Source organism: Xenopus laevis, chromosome 3S (assembly GCF_017654675.1).
Source record: "Xenopus laevis strain J_2021 chromosome 3S, Xenopus_laevis_v10.1, whole genome shotgun sequence".
Lineage (NCBI taxonomy): Eukaryota > Metazoa > Chordata > Amphibia > Anura > Pipidae > Xenopus > Xenopus laevis.
In genome coordinates, this window is record NC_054376.1 from 73,389,607 (window position 1) to 73,406,522 (window position 16,916).

Genomic DNA, 16,916 nt, shown 5'->3' on the forward strand with positions numbered 1-16,916 from the left:
ATGCATTTGCGTGTATGAAAATAAAAGCTATTATAAGGGTTTTTAGCTTTTGGTGCATCTGCTTTACACCTATTGACAAAGGGCTTGGTGGGAACCCTTGAGCTAAAGCTTGGTTTTGAGGTGGTATTAGCTCAAAGGGGGTAATTTATGACCACAAGCACAGTTGCACACCCCAAAATTTGCCCACCGATAAGTAGCATGAAAAAAAACATTCAATAAAAGGACTTGCATCAAAATGTGCTCCTTTTTCCTCAATACAGTTCTACTCAGCACAGCTGCATGTCCCTGCTGCATCTGGATCTACCACTACCTCTTAACCAGGCTGAAGCTCCAGGGTTCTACAGTGCCCTGTATCAATAGACGCAGTAAAGATGTGCTACAAACATCAAACATACTCTGGAAATGCCAGATTTTAGCTACACCCAATTCACAATGAAGTGCAAGCATAATTGCATCGGTTTTTAGGAGGAATCCCCCTTGCAAACTGACAGTATAGGAAAAATGCAGAGTTAAAAATCATGGTTATTTGGTGCAAAAGTGCAGTTGGCACACTGTGTATAGTAACAAAATTACACCTCCAGGGTCCTCTGTGCCAATTGGTGCAGCAGTGCTTGATTCAGAAAAGGAGGCAGAAGGAAGGCAGTGACACAGAGTACAAGTAAATGTAAAATAAAGTGAAACTTCAATGAATGGGGTTTTCCACACAACTGAATGCAGGGAATTTTGTTGACCCACAACTGTGCTTGTGCCTGGCTAGTCTTTCCATACCTTTTACCAGCTTAGTTGTCCTTCTCCGCACCCTCTTTAATTGAATAACATCCTGTTTGAGCACTGGAGACCAAAAATGTACAGCATAATCTAAATGCAGCCTTACCAGCACTCTGTACAATGGAAGAATGACCCCCTTCCTCTGGCAAATCTATGCCCCTTTTTACCGTTTCACTGCCAGCCAATTTGGCCAAGTTAGTGCTTTTATTGCCAGACCATTTTTGAACATTTTGTGCTCTTTCACTTTAGGGGCCTTTCCTGGAGGGGTCTTTTAGTTTACCCAGAAAAAAAAAAGATACATTTTTTTTTTTCAGGACAACCTAGGCTTTCCAAATATGCTATAATTTTGTTGTAATTTCACTCCTGTAAAAAGATATGGGCTTCTAAGTGTATAAAAAAAAAAAAAACAGTTTTGCATGATACAAAGCATATATCAGAAACAAAATTTATTTTATGCATGAGAACACAGCGGATTTGGAAAGTGTTGTGTCTCCCGAACGCACCGATACCAAATATATATAGTTTTATGAATATTTCTCACTTCTATAGATCAAAAACTAGAAGCAATACTAACTAAACTAAAATCTGCTGATTCTTGGCATGTCGACGAAGTCATAGCTATAGAAGAGGCAAAGAGTCACTCACCTTAAGATAAGACTAAATATTTTACATCTGCCTGCATTGGAAAAACTGTACATTCCAGTATATTAAAAACATGAACTGCCTTCTTTAAAGGACATGTAAACCCCTCACACAAAAATGTAATCACTGAAGGGCCTCTTGGAAATCTCTAAATACATGCCATTCTGGTTGTTCAAAGGTTAATAGTGAGGCTGCAGCAACACTTAAAGGAAAACTATACCCCCCAAACAATGTAGGTCTCTATAAAAAGATATTGCAGAAAACAGCTCATATGTATAACCCTGCTTCATGTAAATAAACCATTTTCATAATAATATACTTTTCTAGTAGTATGTGCCATTGGGTAATCATAAATAGAAAATTGCCATTTTAAAATAATAAGGGCCGCCCCCTGGGATCGTAGGATTCACTGTACTCACAAACATACCAACAAACCATACATGTTAGGTCACATGAGCCAATTAACAGACAGAGTTGTGTCTTTTGCTTCCACACTTCTTCCTGTTACAGTTAGAGTTGAAGTATTTCTGGTCAGGTCATCTCAGACAGCACAGACACCATCACGAAATGGTGGCTCAAGGCAAGAGATATAAAAGGGCAATATTTACTTAAATATATATTCCAGTTTGGTAAGATTCTTTAATATGCCACTTAATATGATATGAACTATCTGTTGCTTAAGTGTTCATTTTGGGGGTATAGTTTTCCTTTAATTAGGATTCCTTCTCCTCCTCTAACCCACTCATCCCCCTCCCTCTGGAATTTCCTTTGGCGGTTGGCTACTGAGCATGCTCAGTTCTTCTCAACTCAGATTAATAAACACACCCTCCATTCTAGCAGGCAATGAAGAGATAGTATTACTGGTTCCCATTAAAACTCTGCTCTAGCTGCCTGCTCCTATTTTTAAATCCTAACCCCTCTCCTGAGCTCAGAGTAACATTGCAGTGTTCAATCCAAGCAGGACTTATCATAGTAAATTCTGCCTGTGTTAGCCTGCATTCTGCTTTGCATGAACTTTGCTGCATATATGTCCTGTTTGCAGATGGCAAGGTTACCGATGATGTGTCAGAGGACCCCCGGGTGAAAGCTATTTGTTTTAGGGAAATGTTATGTCTCTTGCAAACAGAGGGGATGTATGCAGTAAATAATTCCATTTGGGTGAGGGAGATGTGGCCAACTTATATACATGATAGAAAAAGTAGTGTTTACATGTCCTTTAAAGCTGACTGTGGTCTGTGATGGCCTGCTTTTCATCTTAGGAACATAAGATGGAAAGTCACATCTTACGTTTGCCACAAATATGAACAGAGGTCATCACAAAATCAAAAGTCCTAATCAACTACAAAATAAGGAAACAGGTCAATTTTTTACGTGCAGAAGTATGCAAGTAGATCCGATTTTTCAAATAATCAAACACAAATATAAAAGGCTTTGTACAGCTGACTTTTTGCCATTTTTTCCTGCTGCAAACACTCATCTTGAAAGTCACATCGCAATTTAACACGCTGGCTAACCCTAGTCATCGATATAAACAGGGTATGCGTAACTATTTTTTCACGTTTACTATTATGCATTGTCAAAATCTAAAACCGTGGACTTTCAGTGGTACATGCCAAATTCATGATGGAAATCTAGTGAAATAGGTCAGCACCTTAGAGTAGACCTATAGTGTGAAAAACAAATGTGCCACTGCATTATACTTATTTAAATATAGAAGGAAAGTGTAAAAAAAAAAAAGTTTTAGGTTCATGTATTGAAAGTTTTTGCAAACAACCTACTCGTCCAGCCCATCTGTTCCACTTCAAACTATGGACTTCTCCAGGCTCAGCTGTAAAGCCAGCAGCACTCTGCACTGTAGTATAGGAACAGCAGCTAGGCTAACCTGATAGGGAACTGAAGCCTGTCTTTGTTGCAAGGCTGTGATTGGCTTTCCCCCTTACACTGTGCTTCTGGGAGAACAGTTAGGACATGCCTAACCTTTATTTGAACCAGGGACTATAGCAGATCTATAGGGAGCACAAAGGGGGCCATTTTGAAGATAAGATAAATGTTTAGACCAAAATTATCCCATTACTTATCCCATTTGGAGTTGTTCACCTTCCAAACACTCTTCAGTTTAGTTGTTTTCAGATTGTTTACAAAAAGTCTTTTCAATTGATTGACATTTTTTATTTTTTAAATTGAAGTTTAAAATGTAATGTCATGTCTCTGGTGTCTCAGTCTGGCAGCTTAATACTCCAGGAGCAGATTCTAAGCAGTTAAAATTGGATACATTTAGTGGCTGCATGAGTGGATACATGTATCAGTAGTGTCGTCGGAATATTACCAACAATTGTATCAATTCTAACAGCTGGCTGTAATGAAACTCAGGGATTCTGGTCAGCAGGGCTAAAGATAACAAGTGTATCAACTAAATGTATCAATTTAGAATAATTACAGAGTTGGTGAGCCCTCCCAGAGCTGCTTTAGAAAGTGACAAATTAAAACTGTACACTTCAGTATAAGAAAACTCTCTCAAACAGAAAGTAATTGCACAGATGAGCTATCCGAAACCATCTGAACCTGATAAAATGTTTGAAGGTGAACCCCTTTAAGATGGCCTAGTTTAGTTGGAGCATCGGCAGAATAAAAATTCTAACCTTCCCATCTATTAGTATATCCTATACTAACAGATAAGAAAGTGGAGAGGGCCTGCAGCTCTTTATTGCTTGCAGTTCCAGTCGTTCTGACTGTAGGCCTAAATGGATTATTTAAATGAGTGTGCAAGGCACTTGCATATTCATCCATGGGCTCATTGCCTGAATGCCACACAAACGAAGGTTGTATAAAGGTACCTTTAAAGGAATGGTTCAGTTTAAAAATAAAAACTGGCTAAATAGATAGCCAATGCAAAATAAAATTTTTTTTCTAATATAGTTAGTTAGCCAAAAATATAATGTGGAGTGACTGGATGTCTAACACAATAGCCAGAACATTACTTTGCAGCTTAGTAGTAAAACAAAACAGAGGCGCCAAAAGGATAAAATTAGCTAAAAACACTTAAAAAACCCAATGGGTAATTCAGAGGAGGTAGTAGTGGACTTACCTCCTCCTAGCCAACACCAACGATAGTGGTAATTTTCAGTAATAGTTTATTCACAAAACAGTATTGCAACGCGTTTCGCAGGCATTTCCTGCTTCATCAGGCAATGTGGAACGGGAGAAAAAACAACAGTGTCTTTGTATAAACACGCCAGGCGCCTCTGTTGCAGCTAACTTGGTTTACACTGATTGGTTACCAGGCAGTAACCAATGAGCGACTTGAGGTGGGGGGTTGCACATGGGTCATTTATGTTTGCTTTTGAATCTGAGCTGCATGCTGAGGATCAAATTGCAAATGCACTGAACATGTTATGACCTATGTGGCCCCTCTTCAAGTCGATGACTAACTCAGCATTAGAGTGTTGAAACGCAGGAAGTAGTGTTCTGTTGTATAAAGGCTGGAGTGAGAGGATGCCTAACATACTACATTTTTGGCTAACTAATGGTAACCCAGCCTAGTAACCCGGTTTACACTGAACTATTCCTTTAGGTTAAGGAACACAAATAAATCATGGAATTTAAAGACAAGTATGGAGGGAAAATAGTGAAGACTATTTGTAAGAGATTTACGATCACAAAAAATCATTCATGTGTTTAAAATGTTACCTTGTAATTTAGAAATAATGAACTTTATCATCATTTGGAAGGAAGTTTATTTAGACTCAATAAGTTACTAAAGGACAAAACATTTTTCTCTAATGCAACACATTAACTAGCCTATATGCTAGCAAGAATATAACAGCTTTATGGCAATGCACACCTCCAAGTATGATCACAGAATTACAAAATACACAATTTTTAAAGTGATTTCTGGTATGCATTATTTTTATACCACCAATGGGTTAACTGTTACAGTGATAAGAAGTCTATGTATTTGTATATGAAATTTTCAGAGAATGGATTCTCTTATATACAGTTTTGTAGTAGAAGAGAGTTACTTCTGCACAGAAAGAACCATCATCTACTTTAGGCACTGTTGGAAGGAAACCATACAATTATTTTGGAAATAAAATTGCAATTACAAAAAAAAAAAAAAAAAATTACAAACACACAACGTGTTTTATCGGTCATATTTTTACAAAGAACAGACTAATGTGAAAAGTTGACCTAGCACCAGTATTTAATCTATGTAGTCATTCAATTACTTTAACAGGTTTGTGCCAACACTGAAAGATTACATGAGGAATTGGAAAGGCACGTGCGTTAGACAGCAGAGGCCTATTTCTTAATGCTACAGTATCCATAGGCAGTACCTCATCCATACAGAAGAGCAACAGTCACATTTTAGGTCTTTACTGTTAATAAATATCCTTCCTGAAGTACAATAATTACAAAGTTTCACTAAACTTTGCACGGACAACAACATTGCTGCATATCCTCAAATAAGCCAGCTAAATATAAAGACTATACTCAGTTCTACTGAAGTAACGACTTTGTTTTGTTTATAGCACATAAGCAAAAAGCTAAAATTTGAATATGTTGTTCAGTAAGGCTTAGGACAAACACCGCGCCACATGTATTTACAGGGGAAAAAAAAATAGTGCTTACTAATTCATATAGAATAATAAACAGTTGGGTTGTACTTGCTTTGCCCTTACAATTTCAAGTTAAAATAAAAAAAATCAGTTTGCATAAGCTTGCATTTACTTTGTCACAGTTCTTGAAGATCATAACACTTGGCAACTAGCACAAAATTTAAGTGAAATGATACAGAGTACAAAATAGAAAACTAACTAGTCTTTGGATAGAGACTTCTGTGGAGTTCAAAAACGGTTGAGGTAGTCGTTGCCTATAGGACAATAGCCACTATATCATTGGGATGTCCTCCCCAACAGAAGTCTTTGCATAAACATAGGTGTTCATAACTGGCACTGATATATGGTAGATCAGAGCCTCCATGTACGGGGGAGGGAAAAAATGTACCATGTCAAAAGCCCACTCAGTTACAGGCTTAACTGGTAACATGATGGTTAACTACACATCTCCGATTCAGACTCAGTCTAAAGAAAAGTGTGATATTGCATTGTTATTCCTATAAGGATTCATAAATAAGCATGTTCTAGAGATTGAGGGGGATCCTTTAAAATGTCATGATTCACATCTTTACAGCAGTCAGAAGTTAAGACTAGAAGAGGAATAAGGTTATTACAAACGATCTGTAGCATCTACTCCAAGTGAGGTCATACCAAACTGAGAAGCAACTAGGCCAAAATATTTCAAGAGTTTTTTTTGTAGGGATTCCATACCTGCCAATAAAAATTGTGCCATGATGGAGGCCAATAAATTAGCCAGCTCTGTTAATGCTGATTTCCAACTTTAAGAACTCCGCCAGGACTTGAGCTGAAGCTCCTAGACTCCCCAAACACTTTGCAATAATTATGGATGCTAGGAGCTGTAATTCAGCGACTGGAGAGTGACACAATGGATTTCTCTTGCATAAGCCCTTTTGGTGTCCAAAAACTGCTCCTTTGAGGGTCATTCTCCACCCCAGTGAGGCAGTTTGGGGCTGCACCATGCTGAATGACAAAATGGAAAGACAAAGTAGAAGCTCTTTCTCCTGGTACAAGACAGTAGTGGCTTCTCAGTATTTCCTCTAGAGCACAGTTCAACATACAGACTTGTAACTTTCTAGATTCCTTTAGCAGAAAGTAGTAATGTGTGTAGTAAAGTGCAGCGGGAATAAAGAATGAAGGGGGCATGTAAACAGGCTGACTTGTCGCTGGGGCGAGCACCTCCAGAGGACTGTGTGCCCCCAAGTCCCCAGCAGTAAAAGTGCACAAGGAGCAAAGCTCGGTTGCCTTTTCAAGAAGAGGAAAGGACGGGGAAGCGTTTGATCCTCACCACAGGCTGCAGGTTGACCTGTAAGATCTCCTGGGCACGCCTGCACGCGTCCACCACTTTAGCTTTACACGACACATCCCTGACCCGTATGCTGGGGAACATCGCAAGCTTAGGAGTGGCCGCCTTCCAAATCTCCTCAATGGATCTGTCCAGGACGTCCGACGGGGTCGGGCTGCTACAGCCACTGCTCCCACTGCCCGTCTCCTCGCTGCCCCCCACACTGTCAGCCCTGTCCCGCCGCCGGCGTTTTTTGCAAGTGAGCCGCGTGCCTCTCCGCTTTCTCTTGACAGGCGGCTTTCTAGGCGGAGGCACCGGCGCTACTTGCGGCTGATCTTTCGGGTTTCTGCGGGAGAAATAGCTAGGGTCGGGCACCACGGAGCGACAGGAGGAGTAGCCATACACGTCCTTACTGCGAAGGATGACCGGGGAGAAGTCCTGCTTGAGGCTGCAGAGGAAGTTCCACAGCTCAGTGTCCGAGCTCATGAATTGCTTGGATTCTGGCACGAACATCTCCAGCGCGTCCTCCAGCGGCTTAGTGCCGGCAAACAGCAGCAGCTGCGACCTGGAATATACAACTTTTTCTTCTTCCATCTTATGCCGCCACTAAACTCACTTATTTCTATTGTTTGTGTGTGTGTCAGCGGTCAAATAGTTAAACGAGGAAAAAAGTTAACCGCTGATATCGCTCATCTGGAGCGCCGCCGCCCCCCTTCTGGCCGTCTGATTTAAAGCAGGGTGCTCCAATACAATCCTGAAAACAAAATGGCTTCTTCAAACAGTCTCTACCGTTGGCTATATATTAGCTTCTTTGAAATACGACATACTTAAGCCCCGCCTACTTTCAGGGATCCGCCGCACGGAGTGGATAATATCGGTTTGTCCGTTACGTTATTGGACAGCTGTGACTCAATGGGCGGAGCACATGAACGTCAGGGGGTGCCTGAAGTGGAGCGATGTATGGTGAAACCAACCTGGTCCGCCAAGTGCGGCCATATTGTTTCGACATCAAGAGTTACTTTGTTTAATAAAAGTTATTGGCGTTCATTGAAACATGTTTGCACGTTTTATATTTGACTTTGTAAGCTGTTACTTTGCTGTTCTTTAGAGCATGATACATATAAAAGATGTCAAGAAAGGTACCAAGGAGATTAGATTTGCTTTCAAACTTGCAAATGCATTTTACTCCACATGTAGTTAACTGCATCTTTTAATCATTAAAATAATAATAATCACACAACTCGACCAGTTTGCTCATATGAGCACATGGCCAGGAGAATATGAGAATTGAGTAATAATTGAAACTTCAGCCTTCAATTTGGGCTTCTAGTGAATCCAAACCCTTTTTGCAGGATTGTGATATCATTTAATCATAAATTATCAACAGAACCAAATCTTGTGTCCCAACAGTGGAAAGCTCTTAGGGCAGAAAGTAAAGGGAGTGATCACCAACCAGTGGCTCCTGAGCAATGTGTTACTCTCCAACCTCTACCGGCTTAAAGGCAAGGTTTGGATGCATAAAAACCAGGTGTAATGGCAAATAGAGCCTCTTGCTGGCTGCAAGTAAACATAGGAGCTACCAATAGAACAAGAACAATTTCCAGCACAATGTTTGCCTTAAAAAATAGGTGTTAGTACCACACTTTGGCCAAATTATGTACATAAATTGGCCAACGTGTGGTAGTAACACCTCGTTTTTTGTTATTTTTAAAAGCAAACTGTGTGCTGGCAACCTTTCTTCTTCTTTTTGTGTACAAATCTTGGCTTTTTATCATTTATAGCAGCTGGTCAACTCAAGAATGTGGGTTAGACCGAGCGCTGGCACAAGGGTGTTTTTAGTAGCTGGTCAACACCACAGCTTGGGTTAGACCAAAGGCTGGCACTTTTTTTCTGTGTTTCATGTACAAATAGGAGCTACCAATACCCAAATCACAGCCCTTATTTGGAAGCCCCAGGAATTTTTTGCATGCTTATGTTGCACTCCAACATTATTTTACACTTGAATGTGGCTCAATGTTGGGGACCACTGCTCTAAGAGGAAAAGATTAACCAGTTTGATGATCATAGCATAGTAATATGCCCTTTTACATGGTTGGATCAATAAACATGCTATGGCTCCTGCATTTCATGAAACACTGTCCCAAACAGTTTGTGACAAACAGAGTGGTGGCCCCAAGAATTTTATTACAGATACAGTGGTGGGTAAATGGTGCTGGTCAAATACTGTAAGCGAGGCAGAAATTACTGCTGGCAACCACCAAGCAAAAACAATGTGTTTTTGTCCTTTCTTTGGCACAAGTGGGCACTGTGAGCAGAAACAAAATAAGTCCATATAAAAATAGTTGCCAAAGTTCCAGTTATTTTACAGTTCCCCGTCATCCCACAATTGTATCCCTCCAAGTCAGACACCAAATATCTAAATGAAGGTCAGCGCACACTAGGTTTAAGGCCAGACAAACAGTAAATAATGTACTATTTTTAATATAGTGTAGTATTTATAATAAAATAGCACAGCACCCTTTTCTTGTGTTTCTTTTTTTACAGGTGTTAATTAAGCACCCTATACTATATTAAATTAATAGGACAAGCTTACCCTCTTTGCATTAAGTAAACACCAATATGTTAAAGGTCAGCTTTAAAGCAAGACTAGGTCAACCTTCCACTTAAAGAGCATATAAAGTGGAGGAAGATATTGGCCTCTGAGGAGGTTGACGAAGATGATGTGTGTCAGGCTGTGATGGCACCAGAAGGTAACCCTACAGAGAAATACATCATATAAACTTGGGAACTTTTAAAGGTACAGTAGAAGGTGGTGCATTTTTAATTTAAATATGTTTTGCAAAAAGGTATTTTATAATATTCGGCACTAAATGTCCTGCAGGAATCCAGCAAACAAGGAGCAAATCTGTTCTACTAGCAATTAAATGCAGTGAAGGCAATAATATTTGATCCTGTGAGTACCCATCCATTATTAACGGGTGGTAGGGTTATCTTGCTTTACTTTAAAAGTTGTTTTGGGGGAAGGTTGACCTATCTTTGCTTTAAAGCTGACCCATAACACAACGGTATCTACTGAGTTATCACCTGTAAAACACCAAAAAGGCTGCCGTGCTATTTTATTAGAGATGCTACACTATATAGATTCACTGCTTGTCTCCCGTTGAAAAAAAAAATCCAAGGCTCAAAAGGGGTAAAAACTCAAAGGAGAACTCAACCCAAAATAGGTCTTAAAATGTCCATTAAATTGTTCCCACATATTAGTGCAGAGTAAGTGCAGTGGAGCTTGTGGGCAACATCTTACGAATCTTTGGATTTTTTTGGGCCCTCTTCGTCAATTCGGGTCCTCTTATGAAACTTCTGGCACTTTTGGTGCATGCCCAGTCGGTATGCTCCGGAAGACTGCTCCAACTGCGCATGCGCCAGTACGTCGCTCAGTTACAGATGAAGACTCGCAATCCGGAAGATGGCGCCCACAAGCTCCACTATGCTTACTCTGCACTGTTATGTGGGAAACATTTTACAGACATTTTCAGAAATATTGGTAAATGGAAAAAATAGAAAAAAAAATTAATTAAAAGAAAAAAGAGAAAAAAATTTGAAAAAAGTGACAAAATAGGATCCACACTTCACAGTGCTGCTAAAGGCTTGTATTGTAATTTAGTGAAAACCAGAACTTAAAACTATATTATATACTATATTATACTCACAGGACATGAGTTAATGCAGGCGTTGGATATATTAGATGATTTGCTCCACTCCCGATCTTCTTTGTTCCCTGCTTGGGCACAAAAAAAGTGACATGTGCAGAAGCACTTTTATAACTTTAATAAATATTTAAAATGCACTCACAGATGTTCTTGGTAAAACCACATATATATAAAATCCGCATAAAAGTCTCTATATGCTGCTCCCGGTTTCTCAGCGTCTTTTACCATCCACTGCGCATGTTTGTGAAAAGCTTCCGCAGCTCTCAAAATTGGTAGTCCTCGCTAAGGTGTTTCGTCGGCTGGCTTCATCCTAGAGCGTTTTGCCTACTAGTCACTTTTTATTGCCCACGATGATCCAAACAAATCCTAACTTTATTAGTCCTGCACACTTCCCAGTCTGAATCGCTAATTTCTCACAATTAATTACATTGAAACAGCATACATCCTATTACAATGAAAAACTGTTACATTGAAATAAAAATAGTTACATTATACTAAAAATGCCCTAAGATTAAAATCAACATTTAAAACTTGTGGGGACAGGGATTTATCCACCAGCTTTCTCTTTGTAGTGTTTTGTTAACCAAATCCCCTCCTCTCCAGTCTCCAGATTAACCCTCTCTATTCCGAACCATTTTAGGCCTATTGGATTTTTATTGTGTTTTTCATAAAAATTGTTTGGATACGGAGTGTTTTTTGTTTCCTTTATATATATAATTCATATGCTCTCCTATTCTCTCCCTCAATTTCCTAGTCATCTTTCCCACATATTGGAGGCCACATGGGCACTCCAATACGTATATTACATTTAGGGGCCGATTCACTAACTTCGAGTGAAGGATTCGAAGTTAAAAAACTTCGAATTTCGAAGTTTTTTTTGGGCTACTTCGACCATCGAATGGGCTACTTCGACCTTCGACTACGACTACGACTTCGAATCGAAGGATTCAAAGTAAAAATCGTTTGACTATTCGACCATTCGATAGTCGAAGTACTGTCTCTTTAAAAAAAACTTCGACCCCCTAGTTCGCCATCTAAAAGCTACCGAAGTCAATGTTAGCCTATGGGGAAGGTCCCCATAGGCTTGGCTAACTTTTTTTGATCGAAGGATATTCCTTCGATCATTGGATTTAAATCCTTTGAATCGTTCGTTTCGAAGGATTTAATCGTTCGATCGAAGGAATTATCCTTCGATCGTTCGACCAAACTATCTGCGCTAAATACTTCGACTTCGATATTCGAAGTTGAAGGATTTTAATTCCTAGTCGAATATCGAGGGTTAATTAACCCTCGATATTCGACCCTTAGTGAATCGGCCCCTTACTGTTTCACACTTAATTAATTCTTTAATTTGAAAGGTTTCCCCAGTTTTTTTTACTTTTGAAGGTACCTGCATGCCTTGCAGAGGCTGCAGGGAAGAAAGCCTTGGAATTTGTACTCCTTTTTTTAAATTTTTTTATTGTTACAAGTATGTACTAATTTTTGTTTCAAACTTGGGGCCTTTTGAAAAATAATTTTTGTTTTATTGGGGAGAATTGGTTCTAGTTCTCTATCCAGACTTAATACATTCCAATGTTTTTCCACAATCTCTTTAATCTCCATTGCTTTCGAATTAAATTGTGTTACAAAGCACATATTACATTTTTCACTTCTTTTGTATTTTTATGTATTTCTTTTGTATTTTTTCCATTTTTAAAATTTTTCATTTTGTTGCAATTTTTTTATTAACTTAATTATCACCATATGTTTATTGGATACTATTTTTTCACTTATGGAGGATATCTGACTAAGCACAAATTAAAAATATAAGAAGCACCACGGGTGTCACAATTTTTTTATAAAATACCACACTATATTATTTGTATTTTTCAGTTTTTCCCCCCTCAATAATCTGTGGTTTTTGAGGTATACAGCAATCCAATCTTAGATATTGTCTTTTTAGCGGGCAATGGAGAGCCCTAGTGATCGCTAGACTGGGAATACAACGCTCCGGAGATTCAAACTTGTAAATTGATAATGCAGCTCTAACTGTAATAGAAGTATGGAAGTAAAACACAGATCTTTGTCTGTTAATTGACTCATGTTACCTAACATGTATGGCTTGTTTGGTTTGTTTATGTGCAACATTAATTATAGGATCCCAGGGGGTGACCTTAAGTTATTAAAATGGTAATTTTATAATTAGGATTGCCCAATGACACATATTACTACAAACTATATTTTTATTAAATAGTTAATTTACATGAAGCAGGGTTTTACATATGAGCTGGTTATGCAATATATTTTTTATAGAGACCTACATTGTAATATATTATATATATATATATATATATATATATATATATATATATATATATATATATATATATATATATCTATATATATATATATATCTATATATATATATATATCTATATATATATATATATCTATATATATATATATATATATATATATATATATATATATATATATATATATATATATATATATATACATATATATATGGGCAAATACCAAAGTTAAAGAGGTGATTTACTATCCCAACACTTTTTTCAAATGAGTTGTTTTCAGATTGTTTTCCAGTTTCCATCTTTTATTTCTTACCATTTTCCCCAAATTTAAGTGTAAAGTTCAATGTTCCTGTTTCTGTTCCTGTCAGTGTCGGACTGGCCCAGGGGGGACACCGGGAAAAAACCTGGTGGGCATCGACCCTTAATGGGCCCCCGCCAGGCCTGTCCCCTCTCCTGATCGGATTTGGAAAAAAAACATGTATTTATATAGCGCCAACATATTTCGCACATCTGTGCTTATTGGTCAGGATAATTACAATGCCAGCCATTACACAATTTAATTTTAGACTCAATATGACCTTAGTGGTGGCATTCTGACAAGGTTTTAAACTCCAAGGTTTATTTAGACTGAATTGTAATGAAAGGCTCAATCCAATTGGTCTCCTCCCTATGTAACTGAACTTTTCTATTACCACCCCTGGTTGGTATAGGTATTTGCTGGAGTACAATGCAAAGTAATTCTACAGCTTTATGTTTCACTTTTTAAAAAGTCCACCTACTGTGGTATGAGTTTTTTAAAATTCTTCCAATGATATGATTATAGATTTTTTTTTTAAAAAGTTTTTATTTAATAGTTTTTAATTAAACAACAAACATTTGCAATGTCTTACATCAGTACAATCACTTTAGGTCATTTAATGCATACTTATACACTTGTATCAAATTGCATACATCTTAAGGCTGCATAAAGGGAAAATCAGATATCACCCACATTCATACGCATGGTGCTGCTGTATCCGGCAAGTCAATCCATTCACCCCATATTGCCTGAAATTTATCAGGGCAACCTCTAGCTAGATATACTGCCTTTTGCAGTGGCAAGACATCATTAATTAGTGATTTCCTCCTGGCCAAAGTGGGGGGATTTGTGTCTTTATTCGTGAGTAGAATAGCCTTTTTTGCAAAGTATAGCATTTGCAGATAGAACCAGTGTCGGACTGGGCTGGCGGGAAACCGGGAAAAAACCCGGTGGGCCCCAGCCTTCATGGGCCCCCGCCGGCCCAGCCCCCCTCCCCCAATGTTCTGGCCCCCCTCCGCCGATGTCTGGGCCCCCAAATAAAAATTAATCTGTTTGCCGGTATCGCATGCGCGGTGTTTGTGCATGCGCACCGGCGTGCGCCGAGACATTCGCGCATGCGCGCTGGCGAGCGGCCAGACGCTTGCGCATGCACGCTGGCGAGCAGCCAGCCGCTTGCGCATGCGCGCGGGGGGGCCGGAGTATAGTTACCCGGTGGGCCCCCCCATGTCCAGTCCGACCCTGGATAGAACTGCCTGCGGAGCGGGGGAAGAGTGAGAGGCTCTGTAAGTCCCATTAGACAAAGTTCCGGGGAAAGAATTTGAGGAAGCGCAAAACTGTTCTGAATGAAACCCAAGACCTTACCCCAATACCTCTGCATATGAGCACATTCCCAAAAGACATGCTACAGAGTTCCTGCCTCTGTCCCACATTTATAGCAGGTGTCAGGGGTTCCCGGATATATCTTTGCTAGTCTATGGGGCGTCAGGTAAGTTCTATGAAAGAATTTGATCTGAATGAGCCTGTCCCTATTAGATATATTAAGTATCGGAATTTGCTCCAAGACCTCATTCCACGCCTCCTCATATATTCCTGGAATGTCAGCCTGCCATTTTAAACGCACCCTCTCTAATTGAGAGTCCAAGGGTTTTAATAATATAGCGTATATCCAGGAAACCACTTTCTGCAGGTCAGGTCACCTAAGGTATCGTTTGAGGGAGCACTGTGTTATATTGAGGGGTCTAACCTGAAACTGTGTTTGAAAAGCATGACTCAATTGTATATATCGGAAAATCATTCTAGCTGGTAGTTGGTGCTCCTCTTTGAGGACCGGAAAGGACCTAAGCTGCCCACCCTCTACAATTTGTAACAGATACTTAATACCCAAGGAGGCCCAAAGTCCTGCATCAGTGAGTTGTTTAAAGTGTGGGAGTTTCGGATTTTCCCAAAGGGGGTTGCCCGGAGACCATGTTTCTGGGCGCGGGTATAATTTTTTCATATATATGTCATAGATCTTCATGACTGGAGCCATTGAAGTGGTGTGCGGGAAGGCAGAGTGTGGACCCCTATACAAGTGGTTAGCCAGGGCCTCCATTGAGGAAGCACTCGCCGCCTCAACCATCAAGGCTGGATTATTTAAGTCTGGCACTAGCCACCAGCAGGCATATACCAGTTGGGAGGCATGATAATAGAGCAAACAATTGGGCAGAGCTAAACCTCCTTTAGAAGTTGGAGATTGAAGAGCTGCTAAACGAATGCGGGGAGCCTTATCCACCCAAATAAAGGAGCTGGTAACTTTATCTATTTGTTTGAACCATCGTTGGGATAAATATATCGGGGCATTATGTAATTTATATAGGAATTTCGGCAAGAAAATCATTTTGACAATGTTGGCTCTCCCCACTAAAGAGCGAGGCAAATTGAGGAGGTAGTTTTCCTGCGGTATTCCTGGAGAACTGATTCCAGGTTATCCCGTATATAATTAGCAGGATCTCTGTAGACGATCACTCCTAAGTATCTAAAAGAGGTGGTCCATTTCAATTGAGATGGAGTTTGGTCCTGAGTGGCAATTTCATCAATTGGGAAGATAGTGGATTTCTCCCAATTCACTCTGTCCCATATTTGTTTACCACTTGAAGCAGGGTGGACAAGTATGCCTCAGGATCAGCCAGATACACTAACATGTCATCGGCATACAGGGATGTCTTTTCCTCTTTTTTCATGCCTACAATGTCCCTATTATTACGGATCTGAATAGCCAGGGGTTCTATAGCCAGAGACAGAGGGCATCCCTGCCTAGTACCTCTATGTAGCTCGAAGGTCTGTGAGAGATATGAGTTAACTCTAACTTGGCTCACTGGTGCTTTGTAAATTACCTTCACCCACCTAATAAATCTATCACCAATACCAAAGCGGGCCAGTACCTCCCAAAGGTAAGCCCACTCAACTGTGTCAAACGCTTGGGCTGTATCAAGGGAGACTACCACTCTGGTACCTTCATTATCATGATGTGTTTGCATATTTGAATATAAGCGCCTAATATTGACATCGGTAGCTCTCCCTGGCATAAAGCCAGTTTGGTCTGGGTGGATGAGATTTTCAATTATAAGTTTAAGTCGGGAAGCAAGAACTTTGGTAAAGATCTTAACGTCTGCATTGAGCAGTGAGATGGGGCGGTAGGAGTCACAACACTGATCAGTTCTGCCTTGCTTTAATAAAACCGTTATCACCGCCTGAGTACAGGAGTAAGGCATTTCACCTATCTCTGTGGTGGTGTTCCAGAGAGAGGCA

General features: G+C 39.7%; 1 protein-coding gene across 1 annotated transcript; it reads right to left on the reverse strand.

The window, feature by feature from the left end:
• Positions 1-5,127: 5,127 nt before the first annotated feature.
• Positions 5,128-8,188, reverse strand: ccdc71l.S (coiled-coil domain containing 71 like S homeolog). The gene has a single exon (XM_018255782.2). It carries the CDS (start codon positions 7,921-7,923, stop codon positions 7,294-7,296), a length of 630 nt encoding a protein of 209 aa, XP_018111271.1. The 5' UTR covers positions 7,924-8,188; the 3' UTR covers positions 5,128-7,293.
• Between the last annotated feature and the right edge of the window lie 8,728 nt (positions 8,189-16,916).

Coding starts and splice junctions, on each gene's coding strand:
- ccdc71l.S (XM_018255782.2), bottom strand. CDS start 7,923: ATGGAAGAAGAAAAAGTTGTATATTCCAGGTCGCAGCTGCTGCTGTTT.